Raw genomic sequence first — 17642 nt, forward strand, 5'->3', positions numbered from 1 at the left:
ATATAAACCAAGGATAAACCAGAACTCATGACCCTCCTGCCTCCACATCCAGCCACTGGAGATTACAAGCATGTGCCACCACTCTCAGTTTATGCAGAGTTGAGAATCAAAACAATAGCTTCGTGAATATTAGCTAAGTGAGTACTCTCCCAAGTGAGCCACATCCACGGTGTCTGAAGTGTGATTCTTTAAAGATCAAAAACAAGATGACAAGGAGAGCATATTTTATCCGTATCTCAATAAATGGCTTTGAATACTTCTTGGGGTAGTCACCTCAGTTTGGAGATATTGACCTGGGATGAGGTCACATCAGTGCCCCTAATTCAGAAAAGATGACACTCTAGTAGGGCAAGCTTGCTTTTTCATGGTGGAGTGTTTGTGGGTCTTCCCATGCCTTTGAGGCCCTAGTGTCACCTGCTTGTTTTCCATTGCAGAATACACGGTCATTAACGAAGCCTGCCCCGGAGCTGAGTGGAACATCATGTGTAGAGAGTGTTGTGAATATGATCAGATTGAGTGCATCTGCCCAGGAAAGAAGGAAGTGGTGGGTTATACCATCCCATGCTGCAGGAATGAGGATAACGAATGCGACTCCTGCCTAATTCACCCAGGTAAGTGTGTAGTGGGACACCGTAAGTTGCTTTCACTTTATCCGAGGTAATGAACAGGTACAGACTGAATGTTTGGATTCTAGCAGGCAGCCATTCAGGGTTGTGGTGACAATGGTTATTAAGACTGACACAACTCAACCAAGTCTGAATCCAGGAAAAGGAATCAGAGGAGTTAGTCTTCTTTTCAAGGACCAAGTTGTAAATCTGAGAATTTGTTCGCTCATCCATTCATTTAGCAAGCGGACTGAATAAATCTTAGGTAGTCACAGGAAGGACAATGTGTTTTTTTTAAAGATTTCTAAATATTTATTTGTGTTTGTGTGTGTACATATGTCAGTGTGTGCACATGTGTGTACATGCTTCCACAGAGGAGGGTGTCATATCCATCCTCAGAGCCTGAGTTACAGGCAGTTTTAAGCTGCCTGACATGGGTGTCAGAACTGGACTTAGCAAGAGCAGTATATATTTTTAGCCATTGAGTCATCTCTCTCCAGGCATTTTGTTTAAAGACGCATTCCCAACACTGCCAGAGCGTACAGTCTAGTAGTGGAGGTGGAAACAGGGAGCTGTGATGGATGCTGTGTGAGTGCTGCGATAGAGAGGCACCAGGATGAAAACGGGGTGAGGCGGCAGAGAGATAAATGAAGACTTATTAAGCAAGGTGGTGCGATGTGTCTACTGAAGATGGAACATCCCTAATCTGAGAAATTTTAGTTCAAATTAGAAGAGAGAGAGGAAGAGAAAGAGAAAGAGAGAGAGAGAGAAAGAGAGAGAGAGAGAGAGAAAGAGAGAGATAGATAGAGAACGTGTGAGCACGTACGTACGTACGTACACACACACACACACACACACACACACACACACACACACACACACGTGCACACATCACCACAAGTAGAAAATAGCATAGAAAGCCTTACATGGCAGATAATAGCCAAAAGAAAGGTATATAAAAATACTGCATAAAATTGTCTCAAACTACAGATATAAGTTGTATAAGAAGTAAGAAGGGAGTGGGATTGGCCATTGTTTAGGATTGGGATGAAGGGTAGAGTGGAAATCAAAGATGAAGGATGTTGAACTTCTCATTGTTGTGGCTGGCACTGACTGTTTTCCAGCATGAAAAACCTGGAACTATTACCGTCTTACATTCCGACTCCCTCCAGGAGGCTCCTACTGTCTCTCTAGGGCACATTAGCTGGGAGGAAACACAGAGACGGTCCAGTGAGATTTCTGTCTTCTCCCTTCGTTTAAAAACAGAGAGTAGCATTGAAAATGAAACCAGGACCTGCTTGTAGATTGTGCCTTTCTTGCCTATCATGTGACTGTCCTATAATAGCTGAGGTTACCCAACAGTAAACATAGGTGCTGGTAGTGATAATCGGCTCTGGAGTGAAGGACTCCCCCACACTAATCATTCTGTTACCCTGAAGGTTAAGGAAAGGGGCTGCTTAGAAACTCTTTCTCAGAGCAGTGAGCTGACGATGCACAAGCAGCTGCCATTGGGAACCCAGGATGTGTCGGTGATTATCGCTGGGACCTGAAGTCTGTTCGTCTTTGTAGTTTACCAGTGTTAGTCGTTACCTTCTTTAGCATACACCTGAGCATGTATTAGGGCACCCAGAGTCCCTTCATGTCCTTTAGTCCTTATCCTGCAGACATGACTACTGGGATTATCCCATTAATTTTAAAAGGCTTCTTGGGTTTCTACCATGAAGAAGTCATTCAGATTTCATAGATATTTCCAGCCCCAGATCAGTAATCAGCCATTTCTCAAAGAAACTCTTATTCTAAGAGCACAGTCTAGGTACAGTAGGTATTCCTGGCTTTTGGGTTGTCATTGTTAATTAGTAGTTATTTAAAGTTATTTAACGTCTTTCTTTGTATGATATTTGTGTGTTGCGAGTACACACCTCCCCCCCACACACATAGAGTGATGGAAATCAAGCCAAGGGTGCAGATTACCATTGTGCTGCATGCCCAGACCCACCCCGTGCTTTTGAGACAGGAGCCCTCTGTGTAGTTCAGGCTGTTCTTGAACTTAAAATCTTTCTGACTCAGCCTCTTGAGGACTGAGTTAAAGGTGTGGTATGTCTGTCTGTCTGTCTATTAATTTATCATGTATCATGTATCTATCTTTTATTAACTATTCTCTACTCTTCTTTTAAAGAAAAAAATGCATGCAAATGCTCAGGTCCATACATAATAGTACGAGGTTATTTACTTCTTTTATTTTTTCTCTGATGCTGAAAAACCATTTCCTATTCATATTAATGTAACCCCTTATTTGTCTCATCATCTCCCATACTATAAATGTGCAAAATAACAATAGCATTATATGTACCACCAACAATCCTGCTGCATACGATTACGATTATTTATGCTTATGCCTGACTTTAGGATACATGCTGGCAGATGTGTATAATCAAAATGCTATACTGTAAAATCAATGGCTGTGGCTTCTGTTTTGGTATTATGCCGCCTATCTAATATCGAGATAGGTTAATTGTTTTCTATATCTGAAAATGCAAGGGAATTGGCACATGCATTTATTTTTCGTCCCCCATTTCATGCAAACACAACAAACCACAAACATTACTAACTATCCTACAGATATTTTTCTTAACAATAGGTGTTAGAGATATTTCATAGCAGAAAGATACATTTTCTTCACTTCTTTTTATAGTTGCATGTGACTGCACTTCATGAATTACTATAGTTAATTGTCACTGGGTTGCTTCCAGCCCTTTGCTATTAAATATTTACTATTTACAGTGTTTGGGACCCAACATATTTAGTATTTTACAGTTTAGGGACTGTTACATATATAAGCAATGAGATGTCTTGAAGGGGGCACCCAAGGTTAAATGTGAAACAACATACATGCCTCCCTTTGACCCCTGACCTCACTTCTAGGATTCTACCTCAAAGACAAACTATAAAAATTCTAGCTGATGTGTGTTTAATTCACTGTAGTGTCGTTCTCAGTTCAATGGTTGGCTGCCAGCATCCGCCTCTGTACTGACTCCATCATTCACTACAAACTAATTTGTATTACTTTCCATAAAACAGCAACTGATCATCAGTGCTCAAACCCCTTCCCACTCCTTGCTTGAATCTAGGTGAGTGTCCTGCTCCCTGGTATGAACAGGCTCACCTAAGATCACTCGTATTTTTCCAGGTCTAGATACAGGGGCAGAGATGGGTCTGTGCCAAGAGATACAGAGTTTGTCTCCCGAGAAGACTCAAAATCTGCAACTGTGTAGACTAATATTTTGGGATGTTGCAGGTTGTACCATCTTTGAAAACTGCAAAAGCTGCCGGAATGGCTCGTGGGGCGGAACTCTGGACGACTTCTACGTGAAGGGATTCTACTGCGCAGAGTGCAGAGCAGGCTGGTACGGAGGGGACTGTATGCGTAAGTAGATCTCCTGTGCACATGCGCGAGCTCTGTCTTCACTTAGTCTGGCATCCAAGTCTCAGCTCAGAATACAACTCACGTTTATCTTGTTGGAGTTTCAGGTTTGGAAAGCCTGTGGCTAGAGATAGGACTATCAAAACAAATATGTATTTCCATCTATCCAGGGTGGATGGATAGTGGACATGTGTATGGGATTGTGTTTCCAGAAGCTTCCTTATCTGGTTCTCAAGTTCACCTTTTGCTCAAATGAAGCCAAATCCCTACACACACACACACACACACACACACACACACACACACACACACACACACTCAACATAATGGATGTTCATGCCAGGTGAACTTTTGAGGTGGCCTTGATCAGCAGACAGTGAAATAGACTCCAATGTTGTTGTGTGGGTGTATTTAAAATAGGAATTTCTTTGATACATTTTCCAGCTCTCGGGTTAAGTTCTTGAAACCACAGTAAACTTTCAGCGCACCATTTGACTCAGGAAGGGGAATTCTTCTGTAAAGTACTTGATCTGGGAGGATCAGTCATTGTTATTCTTCTCTGAGCCTCAAAGCTCTTTGAAAGTAGAATGGAAATCTGGTATCTTTCTCAGTCCAGGATGCTCCTCATGCCAGCCTTGGGTGTCCTCTGAGAGCCTGCGTTCACAGCAATGCCCATGTAGTGGAACTTCAGCAAATGTCGTTTATTTGTTTCCTAGTGGAATCAGAAGCTGTCAGGGTGGTCAGCTTCACTTCTAGGAATGACATTCACAGACATTTTGTTTATAGTGATGCTGACCCAACCACTGGACACAACTTGTAGCCAGATGATAGTAGAGTTGAGACTCCACCAAAGCCAGAGGGAGAGAGGGGTTTGTTTATATGCCAGAGTGAACCTGACAGTTCTAGAAGGACTGTAAATTTTTAAAATGCTGGTCTCTGCTGCTGATTTAAATTTTCTGTGCCACTTTAATTGGGTTCTAGGAAATGTAATTTGGGGCTTTGTAGATTTTTTTTTTACCACATTTTATCAGCTGTGCGATATAACCTGCTTTTCACCTTGGCAGCTATGGTAGGAGAAAACAATGATCAGGGTACAAACCATACCGACCTGGGCTGAAGTAATGATTGCGTGCTATACACATGGCTTTGGGCAAGTCATTTAGCCTCAATGATAGCGCTGTCATCTTTTTAAATAGGAAAGAATGCTGTCTATCTTACGGCACTGGTTAAGCGTGATAAGTACATCTGAAGTATTTAGTGCTTTGCTTAGAGATAGTGAAAGCACAATGTCATGCACATAAGTGATATAGTGATTTGTTTTCCATATGCCTCTAATTGATGAGATGGTAAGCAGTTCAAATACAAACCTACTTTCAGTAATAGATTAAAAAAGAAATATAGCTCAGTCAGTGAAGTGCTGACCATGTAAGCACAAGGATCCAAGTTTGATCTTTAAGCACCTTTGTAAAGAGATTGGCATGGTGGTCTGGGGGAGCTGGAGACAAGTGGATCACCAGAGACTGTGGATGGCCAAGCTTAATTGACTTGATGAGTGAAAGGCTAAGCATAGACTAAAAAACTAACAAACAGACAGACAAACCAAGATGGAGAGTATCTGAGAAATGACATCCAAGCTCTTCTGATATCCACACACATGCAGTTTCATGAGTATGTACACACACACACACACACACACACACACACACACACACACTTACACATACTGTCTTAGTCAGGGTTTCTAATGCTGCGATGAAACACCATGACCAAGAAGCAAGATGGGGAGGAAAGGGCTTATTCAACGTATACTTTCACACTGCTGTTAATCACCTAAGGAAGTCAGGGCAGGAACCTGGAGGCAGGAGCTGATGAAGAGGCCATGGAGGAGTGCTGCTTACTGGATTGCTTCCCTGACTTGCTCAGCAAACCTTTACTACTCACAATGGGCCGAGCTCTCCCCCTTGATCACTAATTGAGAAAATGTCTTACAATTGGATCTCAGGGAGGCATTCCTCAACTGGGGCTCCTTTCTCCAAGATAACCCCAGCTTGTGTCAAGTTGACACAAAACCAGCCAGAGCATGCACACACACACACACACACACACACACACACACACACACACACACACACACAGAGGGGGGGGGGGGGAGGAGGAAGAGGGAAGGGGGAGGGGGAGAGAGGGAGAGAGGGAGAGAGGGAGAGAGGGAAACACCATTATAATGCATGGCTTTAGATTTCATGTCAGAATTCCCTGTAAATAGGACAGCTGCAGTTCTCACTTGCTTCAGGTTATATCGGGACTGTATGTGGGTGGAATGGCAAGCAGAGGTTCGATCATATGTTGCCCTACAGGTAAGCTAGGTAAAGAGTTTAGATGCCATTCAGGTACACTGGGAAGTCAAGGAGAGCTATGAACTCAGGTTGCACTAAGAGAACACAGGTAAACCAACAATTTCTGGAGACATAGAGTCATACAGGGCACTTCTTTGCATTTATAATTTAACTGTGACACTTGTCCCTTCCCTTTCCTCCCTCCAAACCTTCCATATGACCATCTCTGTTCTTCAAATCTGTGGCCTCTTTCTTTTTAAACTAATTGTTATTATTGTTATTGCACACACACACACACACACACACACACACACACACACACATCTAATTCCTGAACATAACCTGTTCACTCTGAATAACATTGCAGGTATGTATCTGACCATTTGGCACTGGACAGTCGGTTGGTGTGTTCCTCCCTGGGCAAGACCCCCTCTCGCACTCCCAGCTTTCTTCCATTTTTTTTTTCTTTTTTTTTCTGAGCTGGGGACCGAACCCAGGGCCTTGCGCTTCCTAGGCAAGCGCTCTGCCACTGAGCCAAATCCCCAACCCCTTCCATTTTTTTATAGTCCTTGTGTATGGTTGAGGCCTGTGGACCTTTCTTCATCCAGTTCTGCATGTTCACTGATGTCATCCTTGTTCAGCCTGTGCGGTCCTGCATGAGACTTAATAGTAGCTTCTGATATTACTAGGAGACACAATTTCAAAACCAACTCCCCGATCTTCTTGCATTCATAATCTTTCTGCCCTCCTTCTCCGTAATGTTCCTGGGCTTTAGGTACAGGAATAATCTGTAAATTTATCTATTGGAACCACATTCTGACTGGCTGTGGTTTTTGCAGTAGTCTCTGTCTGTTGCAAAGGTAGGGGAACTGGCTTCAGTTTGTGTCAAGTTGACAAAAACTAACCCACAAAGCCAGAGAAGTGACACCTGACAGGCAATTCTAGCAATCTATCAAGGGCTCATTGAAGTGGAGTCAGCGCTGTGTGCAAAGGTCATAGGAATGCTACTTCAGTGTCTGGGCGGGAAGGAAAGATTAAGTTATGGGAGGAGCTTAAAGAGCAAGACACCACTCACCGACACACTAGAAGAGTAGCGAGGGACCCCAAGTTTGTCTGAATAGCAGGCACCCAGAGATAGCCCTGTGCGTGGCCTTTCCTCAAGTCTCTGTCAGTTATGTGTTGGGTTGAGCTTCAGTGTGAGTGTTGGCTGCAGGGTCTGACTGGTTGGGTTGCCAATGATTCCACTCGCAGGCTTTCTGCAGGACAACAGAGCTGGCTCGGGGAACACAGTGACCCCACTAGACAGGTTAAGTAGGAAGTTTGTGGTATTGTTTATCAGACTGTAGATTCATTCAAAAGAATGCCCCCCAGGTTCTGGACACATAATGTCAAGCAGACAGGCATGGTCTCTTCTATTGTAGAGCCTACCATTCAGCAAAGGAAGATCAAAACAAGAAGTAGAAACAAACATGGAGTAGAAGTAGAAACTTCATTATGTGAAGTAAGCAAACCAATGAAGGGCCAGATTCCTCTCTGCATCTGGTTCTGTCTGAGACACGTGCGATGCTGTGACTGCATTCTGCCTGTTTGGAAAGGCTCATTTTACACGGAATTTTGAAAGGCTCATTGCCATCACAGCTGAAAGTACAAGTGGAGCGTTTCTTATGGAAGCCCAGTCTGGTCATCATGGATTACAGTGAGCCCTCAAGGAGAATGAATTCCATCTGTGGAAACAAGGTCAAACTGGAGAAGACACCAGTTTCCTGTTGTTAGGTTCTTGTCGCCTACGTTTCATTCTCTCCCTTCATAAATTCAAAGCAAACCCAAGGGAAGAAGCAATGCATTTGTCTGTCTGCTGAATGCCTGTCTGGATCTGGCCATCATACTGCCTTCAGTGAAGGTGAAGGGGGGACCCCATGCTTGGGTGGTCCTATTCTGGCTGGGGCACAATACCAGAATTATGAGGCTGTACCACTGTTTTCCCAGTAGATGGCGCTCAAACAATCCTTTCAGTCTGTCCCTTCTGAAGGAGGAGGGCTTCTTTCCTGTAGGGAAGCTGAAGGGAAATTTTCCATTTCCCTTCCTGACTAACATGTACAATCTTAGCAGGGAAGGGGGAAGGCAGGTCAACACTGAGAGGCATCAGGCATTCGGCACTAAAGAGACGGAACAGCCCCTTAATTTGTGACTCCACGCTGATATTAGCCCACCTCCTAACGATCCTAACACTCAGTATGTGATTGCTACATCCATTGCTATAGACAGATTCTAGTCTCCAGGAGAGTGCCTGCATGCTTAGGTCCAGGGCCCAGAGAGCTGGATCATTTTCATCTTCCAGCCCAAGAAAGACAGTTTGGGGGGCTCAAAACTATCTATGTTGGGAGCCATGGGTGCTATATTACTAAAAATTTCTTTGTACTTTTCTCAATGTTTAAATTAGAATAATTTCAAGTCTACAGGGTTGAAAGAACTCTGCATCCATGCTATCTACCTGGACTCACCAATTGTCATTTTACAAAATATGACTTTTTTTTTCTCTTTTTCATGCTACAAATGTTAAAAATATTTTGTTTTGTAATGTTAGCATAATCTTCCCTTCTTTTGTTTTCCTCTTGAGACAGGACCTCAAGATATAGCCCACGGTGGCCTGGGGGGTCTCAGTCTTACTTCTTCATCCTTCCAAGGGCTGGAATGACAGCTGTATTTCATGATGCCTAATTTTTCTTTCTGAACCTCAACACCTCACCTTGGGCAGTAAGGGTTTTTGAAACCATCTCCATACACATTTTTTGAGCATCCTTCCCCCTTTTGGTCTTTGAAAGTATTTCATGTACACTAGTATTTCTCTCCCAGATTCTGAAAGCAACCACTTCTCTGTGACTCTGGCTTTCTTTCAGGGGAGGCACTCAGGACTGTGACTAAGTGCTGGCTATTTGACGTGCTAGTATCTGAAGTCAAGAGTAAGGCCGTTATCAGAATTCCTCAGACTGGAAAGTTGGCTTCTCCTCTTTTATTGATTCTTTGAGAATTTCATTAAGCTAGTCCCCTATCATACTCACTTTCCAGTCCTTCCATGTCTGTTCCCCATTGTGACCCCCCACAACAGCTACAGCAACAGCAACAAAAATCAAGTCCAATTTGTGTTGTCCTTAAACTTATTGGAACATGGTCGAACTCCCAGTGGCCCAGCCCCTAAAGAAAACCGAGACCTTTCCGCCTGCTCCTCAACCAGAAGTCATCAATTGTGGGGAGCAACTCTCCAGCATCCTTGTCACATTGAAAAGAGTTCTCTTGGTGGCTTCTTTTTTAAACTGTTACTTTTTGGAGAGGTAATTGGGGTTCAAATAGGGGTTGTCCCAGAGCCTTCTATGTTCTCCCTTTTCAACTATGGGCCTGCAACATTCACCATCACTGCTGAAGTAGCTTCCTTGTTCTTTGATCTGGAGCTGATCTTGGGCTTCCTCATGGTTTCTGGTGAGAGCACAGGCCATGGACACAGCCCCCTTTGGCAATAGAACCCACACATGGCCCTCAGCTGCCTCATGGACTATGGTGACCCTTGGAGGAGGTCCAATCCAGAAAGAAATCATTCTTCATCTTGGGCCTCCATCATTGTCTAGAGCCAGGGAGACCCTGCAGCTGTGTGGCATGCTCCAGGCCGGAGTTTGCATCATGCTCCAGGATGCTGCATGCTGTCTGCTGACCCAGTGGACAATGACCTGATCCACTGTCAGCCTCAGCCCTCGTTCACACCTGCTGCTGTCACTGCATCTCCTGTTCTGCCTCTCTGCACTGTGTGTGCACCGCTCTGCTCTCCACTGTGTGTGCACTGCTCTGCTGTCCACTGTGTGTGCACTGCTCTGCTCTGTCCACTGTGTGTGCACTGCTCTGCTCTCCACTGTGTGTGCACTGCTCTGCTCTCCACTGTGTGTGCACTGCTCTGCTCTCCACTGTGTGTGCACTGCTCTGCTGTCCACTGTGTGTGCACTGCTCTGCTATCCACTGTGTGTGCACCGCTCTGCTCTCCACAGTTTGTGCACCGCTCTGCTCTCCACTGTGTGTGCACCGCTCTGCTCTCCACAGTTTGTGCACTGCTCTGCTCTCCACTGTTTGTGCACTGCTCTGCTCTCCACTGTGTGTGCACTGCTCTGCTCTCCACTGTGTGTGCACTGCTCTGCTGTCCACTGTGTGTGCACTGCTCTGCTGTCCACTGTGTGTGCACTGCTCTGCTGTCCACTGTGTGTGCACCGCTCTGCTGTCTGCTCTCCACTGTGTGTGCACTGCTCTGCTCTCCACTGTGTGTGCACCGCTCTGCTCTCCACTGTGTGTGCACCGCTCTGCTGTCCACTGTGTGTGCACCGCTCTGCTGTCCACTGTGTGTGCACCGCTCTGCTGTCCACTGTGTGTGCACCGCTCTGCTGTCCACTGTGTGTGCACCGCTCTGCTGTCCACTGTGTGTGCACCGCTCTGCTGTCCACTGTGTGTGCACCGCTCTGCTGTCCACTGTGTGTGCACCGCTCTGCTGTCCACTGTGTGTGCACCGCTCTGCTGTCCACTGTGTGTGCACCGCTCTGCTGTCCACTGTGTGTGCACCGCTCTGCTGTCCACTGTGTGTGCACTGCTCTGCTGTCCACTGTGTGTGCACTGCTCTGCTCTCTCATCTCCCACGTCTCCGTTGCACATTCGTTCCTCATAGTGACATCTGCCAGCCCCATGTGCCCTGTTGGGCACTTTGTGTGTGTGTGTGTGTGTGTGTGTGTGTGTGTGTGTGTGTGTGTAGGTCAGCTGTTTTGGTTCTCTTCTTAAATTTAATTTTCATTGTATATATTCATTGTCCACAGCGCCATGTTACCTAAGGACAATTGGACACAGTCGATACTGTACTGAACATATTTTCTCCATAGCCCCCACCTTCTCACCTCCATCTTCCTTTAGTCCCCTTTCCCTTCTACTTCCATGTCATATGTTCATGCATGATTTTTACATATTTATACAAAATGCAGGAACCAAACACATTTTAAAGAAAGCATATGATATTGGTCTTTCTCAGAGTACCCTAATTTGCTTAATATCATCATCTCCAGTTGTATCCATTTTCTTGCAAATATAAGCCACATTTCTTTATCCATTGCCATGCTGTTGGACACTTAGGTTGGTTCCATAACTTAGACGTTGTGAATGATGCTGCAATATATGTCGATGTGCGAGTGCCTGTGCTATGCGTTGACTTGGAGCCCTTCAGGGGACACCCAGAAACGACACGTGGTTCTAGCTTGGTCTTTTGAGGAAACTCCATAATAACCAGACTTGCTTATTTCCCCTCCAGTAGTGTATAAGGATTCCATCCTGGCCAATATTCATTGTGATTCTTCTTCTTCTTCTTCTTCTTCTTCTTCTTCTTCTTCTTCTTCTTCTTCTTCTTCTTCTTCTTCTTCTTCTTCTTCTTCTTCTTCTTCCTCCTCCTCCTCCTCCTCCTCCTCCTCCTCCTCCTCCTCCTCCTCCTCCTCCTCCTCCTCCTCCTCCTCCTCCTCTTCCTCCTCCTCTTCTTCTTCTTCTTCTTCTTCTTCTTCTTCTTCTTCTTCGTGGCTGCCATTTTAATTCGGAGGTGATGGCATCCTAATGTAGCTTTAACTTATGTTTCTTTGATGGCCAATAAGCTTGAACATTTTTCACATGTTTATTGGTATATTTGTTTTATCTTTGCAGACCGTCCATTTCATTAGCCCACTTATTGACTGGGTTGTTCGATTGCTGTTTACGTTTTGAGTTTTTTGTAAGTTCACATATTAAGATGGGTCTCAGACATATAGCTACTGTAGATTTTCCTACCACTTTAGACTTTTTCCCCATTTGATTATCTATTTACTTTGTTGCACAAAACTTTTAATTTCACAAGGTCCTGTTTGCCAACTATGAGCATTATCTCCTGAGTGACTTAAGTCCTATTCAGAAAGTCTTTGCCCATTCCTGTATCTTGACTCATTTTCCAACTTTCCCTAATATATTCAGAGTACTCAGGTCTTACATTAAATCCATTCAGAGTTGAGTTTTGTGCAGGATGAGGGACATGGATCTAGTTTCATCTTAGAATGGTATTTACTTAACTTGGCTCTCATGCTACTCCATGCTCACCCACACATGTAAGCCTCAGGAGGACCCGAAGCCCTGAGGATGTTATTATGTGATATTGTAGTCAATTCCATATGGATCCCAAGGCCTCAACCCCTGAAGGATACTGGGGATCTAAAAAGGTTAGGAAAGCAACCCATAGGAGAGGATTTATGGGGAGAGATTATGCCCCCCTAATACGTTTATCTTCTTACTTGTGTTTTGGACAGAGGCAGAGGAACAGAAGACCTGGCTGTGAGCCATGCCCCAAAATGTTTGAGGGCTACATATCTGAGATGATGTGTGTGCAGGCGAATGCATGAGTCACATCCAGGAAAGACTAAGAGAGAAAATTGAGATGGGAAGGAACAGAAGAAGAAAGAAGGGTTGGGTAGGGGTCAGGGACAGAGACAAGGGAGATGGGGATTTGTAACTTTAATTTTTCTAAATCCTATTTTTAATGATAGTTTAACCTCAGCCCAACACCCACCAGAGGTAATGGAAAAGAAAGGATATGGGGGAAGTGAAGCTGTTTATAAAGGTTCTTAGGAGCAAATCCTGTCTATGTTGTCTGGAAGTCAACAGTTCAGCTCATAGGTTAGCAGGCAGTGGCAGCTCGATCCACTTGCAAACACTTCACAGATACACCAGCAGTCCAGTTCAACAGAGTTGGGTTAGCAACAGTGGTGAGACAAGCAGCCTTGGCTGGACTTAGCAGTAGGAACCAGCAGGAACACCAGAAATTCTCAGCTGTACCTCTCTTGGAAGTGAAGATCAGAGATCAGCAAAGCTGCGAGACCCACAAGCATTGCACAGATAGTTGTACCAGCAAGCCAAGCTCTGTCCCATCACTTCGTGGAGTCCTGTTTATACCCTCCAAACATCACGTGTCCTCCACATGCTTTGACTCAGCACAAGTCTTGCCTCAGCATGTGCATCCAATCAGCCTAAGTCCTAAGAGTCCTATAAATGGAGCTCAACTACACAATGCAAGGCGGACCAATACATGTGTGTTGTTAGCAAAGAATCCTTCATCACGTGTTCTTTCACATGCTTGCTTTAGCAGAACATCTTCTCTCCTGAGTCTGCTTCAGTGAAACATTCCTTTATGAGTCTGCTTTAGCCTTTCACCTGCTTCCACTTCTGGAAAACACTTCCTCACGTGTTTGCCCCAGCAAAATACCATCCAACGCAGCTCACTCTCCAAAGAACCCTTAAGTTTCCACTTGAGGGATTACTCACTGAAAACCAGATAATCTTGCCACAGCTTTCGGTGTCCTGACTTTTCCAGGGAAAGAACAATGTGCACTTGGGTCTAACTGAGGAGGACATTGTGAAATGTCTAGCAGCCTGGACTTGGACTTGACAAATCTGCAAATTATGGTTTCTCTTTATAAACAGCGACAAAACGAAAATGATCCTTAGAGAATTTATGTGCTGTCTATAAATACCTTAGTCTAAGAAATAATAAATACTCAATACATAGTGATTATGCTGGTTAGTTCTAATTATCCACATGATGCAACTTTGACTCACCTAGGAGCAAAGTCTTAAAGAGAAATTATCTACATCAGGTTGGCCTATATGCACATCTGCAGGGGATTGTCTTGATTGGCGAGTGGTATAGGAAGACCCAGCCCATCATGAGTGGCATCATTCTTCAGGCAGTGGGTCCTGAGCAATATAAAAGAGGAGAAAACTAGCAAGCAAGCAAGTGTGCACGTATGCATCATTTTTCTGTTTTTGCCTGTGAATATGAATAACTGCTCCCCCTGCCCCTAGCCAGTGTGACTTTCCTGATATGATGCCCTGTAACATGGAGTGGTAAGCCGAAGGAACCTCTCTCCTTTAAGTTGCTTTTTCCACAGGGTATTTTATCACACTAATAGGAATAAAACTAAAGCAATAATATTTTTATTAATAATTCAGAGCCATCAAGTGGGTTATGGCTGCTTTGTCTGAGTGCACATGTGTGTGCCTGTGTGTGTGTAAGTGTATTTAAACAGGCAGAAATTAATATAAAAGACATAGAGTGGAAGAAAGTTTCCTGAAAGAAGAAAAGGAGGAGGTATTCCTACCAGGATAAGTGTTCTGTGCTAAACGGTACTTCATGTTTTCTGACTAAGACACTGCTTTGATACGAGGTAGTTTAAACTGCTGTAGACCACTGACAAGGACTGGACAGCCACAGCTCAGTCTGCGTAGAAGAAAAGAAAAGTGCAGGAAAGAACTTCCTCTCAAATAGTAAGAAGTCCCTCGGTTAACAGGAACACAAATACAGTTCTCTTCAAGACCACACGATATCTGTGAATATAAGACCTGGAAGACTCCGATCTTCAGGGGAAGGATTTTTTTCCCCCAGGTAAACAAGGATCCAGATGCTTGGTCTCTAAGGCTGCTGAAGTAGAAGGCAGGGAACAAATGAAGGCTGTGCCTGCCAGAGGAAAAACAGGCCAGCACGCTGGAGCAGAATCTAAAGCAAACACAAACTCCGTCTGTTTCCTGACACGGAGTTTTGCCAGTTGACCAGAGTTAGGTGAGACAGCAGATCGCTATAGGGTGTTGCCATTGCAACAGATTCACAAATCTGTGGTCCTACAACCTCATACTCCCATGGTGTCTTAGTTTTGTAGTGGAAAGTGGTGCGGATTGGAAAGAGAAGATTTTATAGGGTTCCTCGCGCTTGGATTTCCAATGCTCTCTGGTGGGATTCTGGCTTTAGTCCTGACCCAGACACTAACTCCTGACCTGATCGAGTTAAAACGAACGATCTTTATCTTACACAGCTGATAAAGGAGAGCACATTCCTAAAAGAAAGAAGGTGGACATTTTGTGTTCTCCTGTTGTAAAACAAACAGTAAAGAGAACAATAAGCCAAATGAAATAGTGTCTAGATGATCTAATTGTGGAACTTTCAGATCAAAACTGAATAACTTCAGATTAATTATATTAAAGGATTTATGAGAACATATGCTCTTATGAGCTAACATGAGAAATATCAATTGAGACTTAGAAAATTAAGAACGAAGCGAACATGTAAGAACTATGAACATGGTTTATGGAATTAACAACAAATACATCAGGTGAAGGGAATCAAGGAGAAGGAAGAATCAGAAAATTAAAAATAGGCCAACAAAAATCAGCCAAACTGAAGTCCAGAGATAATACACACAAAGTCCTCAATGTTAATTTTTTACTAGTGCATATTAGTTATATAAAATACTAGTATTTTGTTGTGATATTTTTATGTATACAAGAAGTAGATTGAGGGAGGGGCCAAGAGGAGGGGGCAAAATAGAGCAATGGGGGCAGAATGCAGTCAATCCAGCTTTCTTCTCTACCTCCTTCTGGTTCCTATCTTTTTGGCTGGATTAGCAAGGTGACATAGTATGCATTTTTGGAGATGATCCTTGAGGTTTCAGAGAGGAAGTATCTCCTGTCTTAGAGTATACACACACACACACACACACACACACACACACACACACACACACACACACAGTTATTTTAACTGAAGGTATAACACATGTAGTCTAGGGAGAGGGAGCTTTGAAATGCTTTGATTGGGCAGGGAGCTATTGAATTATTTGAAATAGTCACCCATTTGGTTAGCAATTCATGGTGCATCAGCTTGATACTTATAAAGAAGTGAACAAAGCCATGTCCCTCCCCTTCCTAAGCTGTACTATTAAGGACGGAAATAATTCAATCAGCAGTCTTCGGAAAGTGTCAGGCTGACTGGGGTTTTAGGCCAAATCACAGTCTGGAAGGTCACTACTAGATTTCTAGTGTTCCTGATGAAGACAAGAGTCCCAATCAACTCAAAGTCTTCCCTCACTGCTTACTGTGAACGAGGCATTGTTCCAGGTAACTTCACGCACAGTCTCATTTACCTCCTCTACAGTCCCCATCAGAGCCATTTCATAGATAAGGACACTAATGTCAGGGAAGGGATGGAGGAGAGGAGGGATTGTTGCTTCGCTGTAAGTCAGTGGGCCAAGATATGAATGCAGAAGCTTGGCACCAGAACCAATGTCATCTTCTCCAATGAACTACCCCTGTAGAACAGAGGCAGCTGAGGTCATGGCTCTGAGGGTCCGTCTGAGGACTTGGAGGGTGATGGTGGGATAACTGGAGTCACACAGAGGGTTCAGGCTTCTTTTCTGCCCCTGACCTAGGGCACTGGCAAGTTGCCTTCCACCATTAGGCCTTGTTTCTGCCAGCTGTGTGCCTGCTGGGCCTGCTGGGTCACAGCCCATGTCATCATTTGGCTCTTATAGGATATGGAAGACAGGACAGAACCCGAGCTTCCCTGGGACTCTTACACTAAGAGAGTGTCTCTGATCCACACACGACTCCATAGAAGGAATAAAATGATTGCCACTGACAGAGCATCTCTAGGAAGCAGGTACAATGCTGACAACTGGGCCTGGAGTGAGAACTCAGTTGGTAGAATACCTGCCCAGCACAAGTGGACCTAGGTTTGATTCCCCAGTAACACACAATGAACTAGGCATTGAGATGTACCTGTGAAATGCCCTCACTTGTCAGGTAGAAACAGAAGGATCAGAAGTTCAAGGCCAGTCTCAGCCTTAGCTAAAACATTCAAAAATAGCAAGGACTACAGGAGTCTTTGTCTCAAAAAAAAAAAAAAAATCAGCTCAAATCCGTCAAACAAGGAAATAATAGAAGACATGGTAACAGGCACTGCTATGCTCATCTCCATCCATGAGAAACACGCTCAGACACTAGGGAACTCACCCAGGGATCAAGATGTTTTATGGACTGAGCCCTGTCTCTGGAGTCATCTTTGAAAGAGGAAAGATAGCATCAGTGAAGAGACATTCTAAATTGTCCAAACAGTTTCTCTGAATCCTCTTTTTTCCCTAAGAGGGAAGATGAGAGAAAAATAAAATCAAACCACTTCGCAGAAGTATGTCTTGCCACCCCAGCCCAAATGCCGGAGACGATGAGACTCGTGTGAATGTTGGAGGTGTTCAGTTCTGTGCAGAATCTTCCAGTTCTCTCACTAGTTTGGAAATTGAGGAAGGCTTTCTTTCAATTCTGTAAATGGAAGCAAGGTCTGTCTACCTATTCTGTTCATGTTGGACTGTAACAGAATAGGGGCCAGTCCAGGGTATGGAAGACTTGGGGGATAGTCTGGACACACACACG

General features: G+C 44.2%; 1 protein-coding gene across 1 annotated transcript in view; it reads left to right on the forward strand.

The window, feature by feature from the left end:
• Pamr1 (peptidase domain containing associated with muscle regeneration 1) overlaps window positions 1-17642 on the forward strand; it is an 87824-nt gene that overhangs the window by 32106 nt on the left and 38076 nt on the right. Inside the window, exons 2-3 of the mRNA XM_032903792.1 lie at window positions 435-611; window positions 3901-4029. Of these exons, the coding sequence (XP_032759683.1) occupies window positions 435-611; window positions 3901-4029 (306 nt within the window). The remainder of the gene's footprint in view (window positions 1-434; window positions 612-3900; window positions 4030-17642) is intronic.

Source organism: Rattus rattus, chromosome 5 (assembly GCF_011064425.1).
Source record: "Rattus rattus isolate New Zealand chromosome 5, Rrattus_CSIRO_v1, whole genome shotgun sequence".
Lineage (NCBI taxonomy): Eukaryota > Metazoa > Chordata > Mammalia > Rodentia > Muridae > Rattus > Rattus rattus.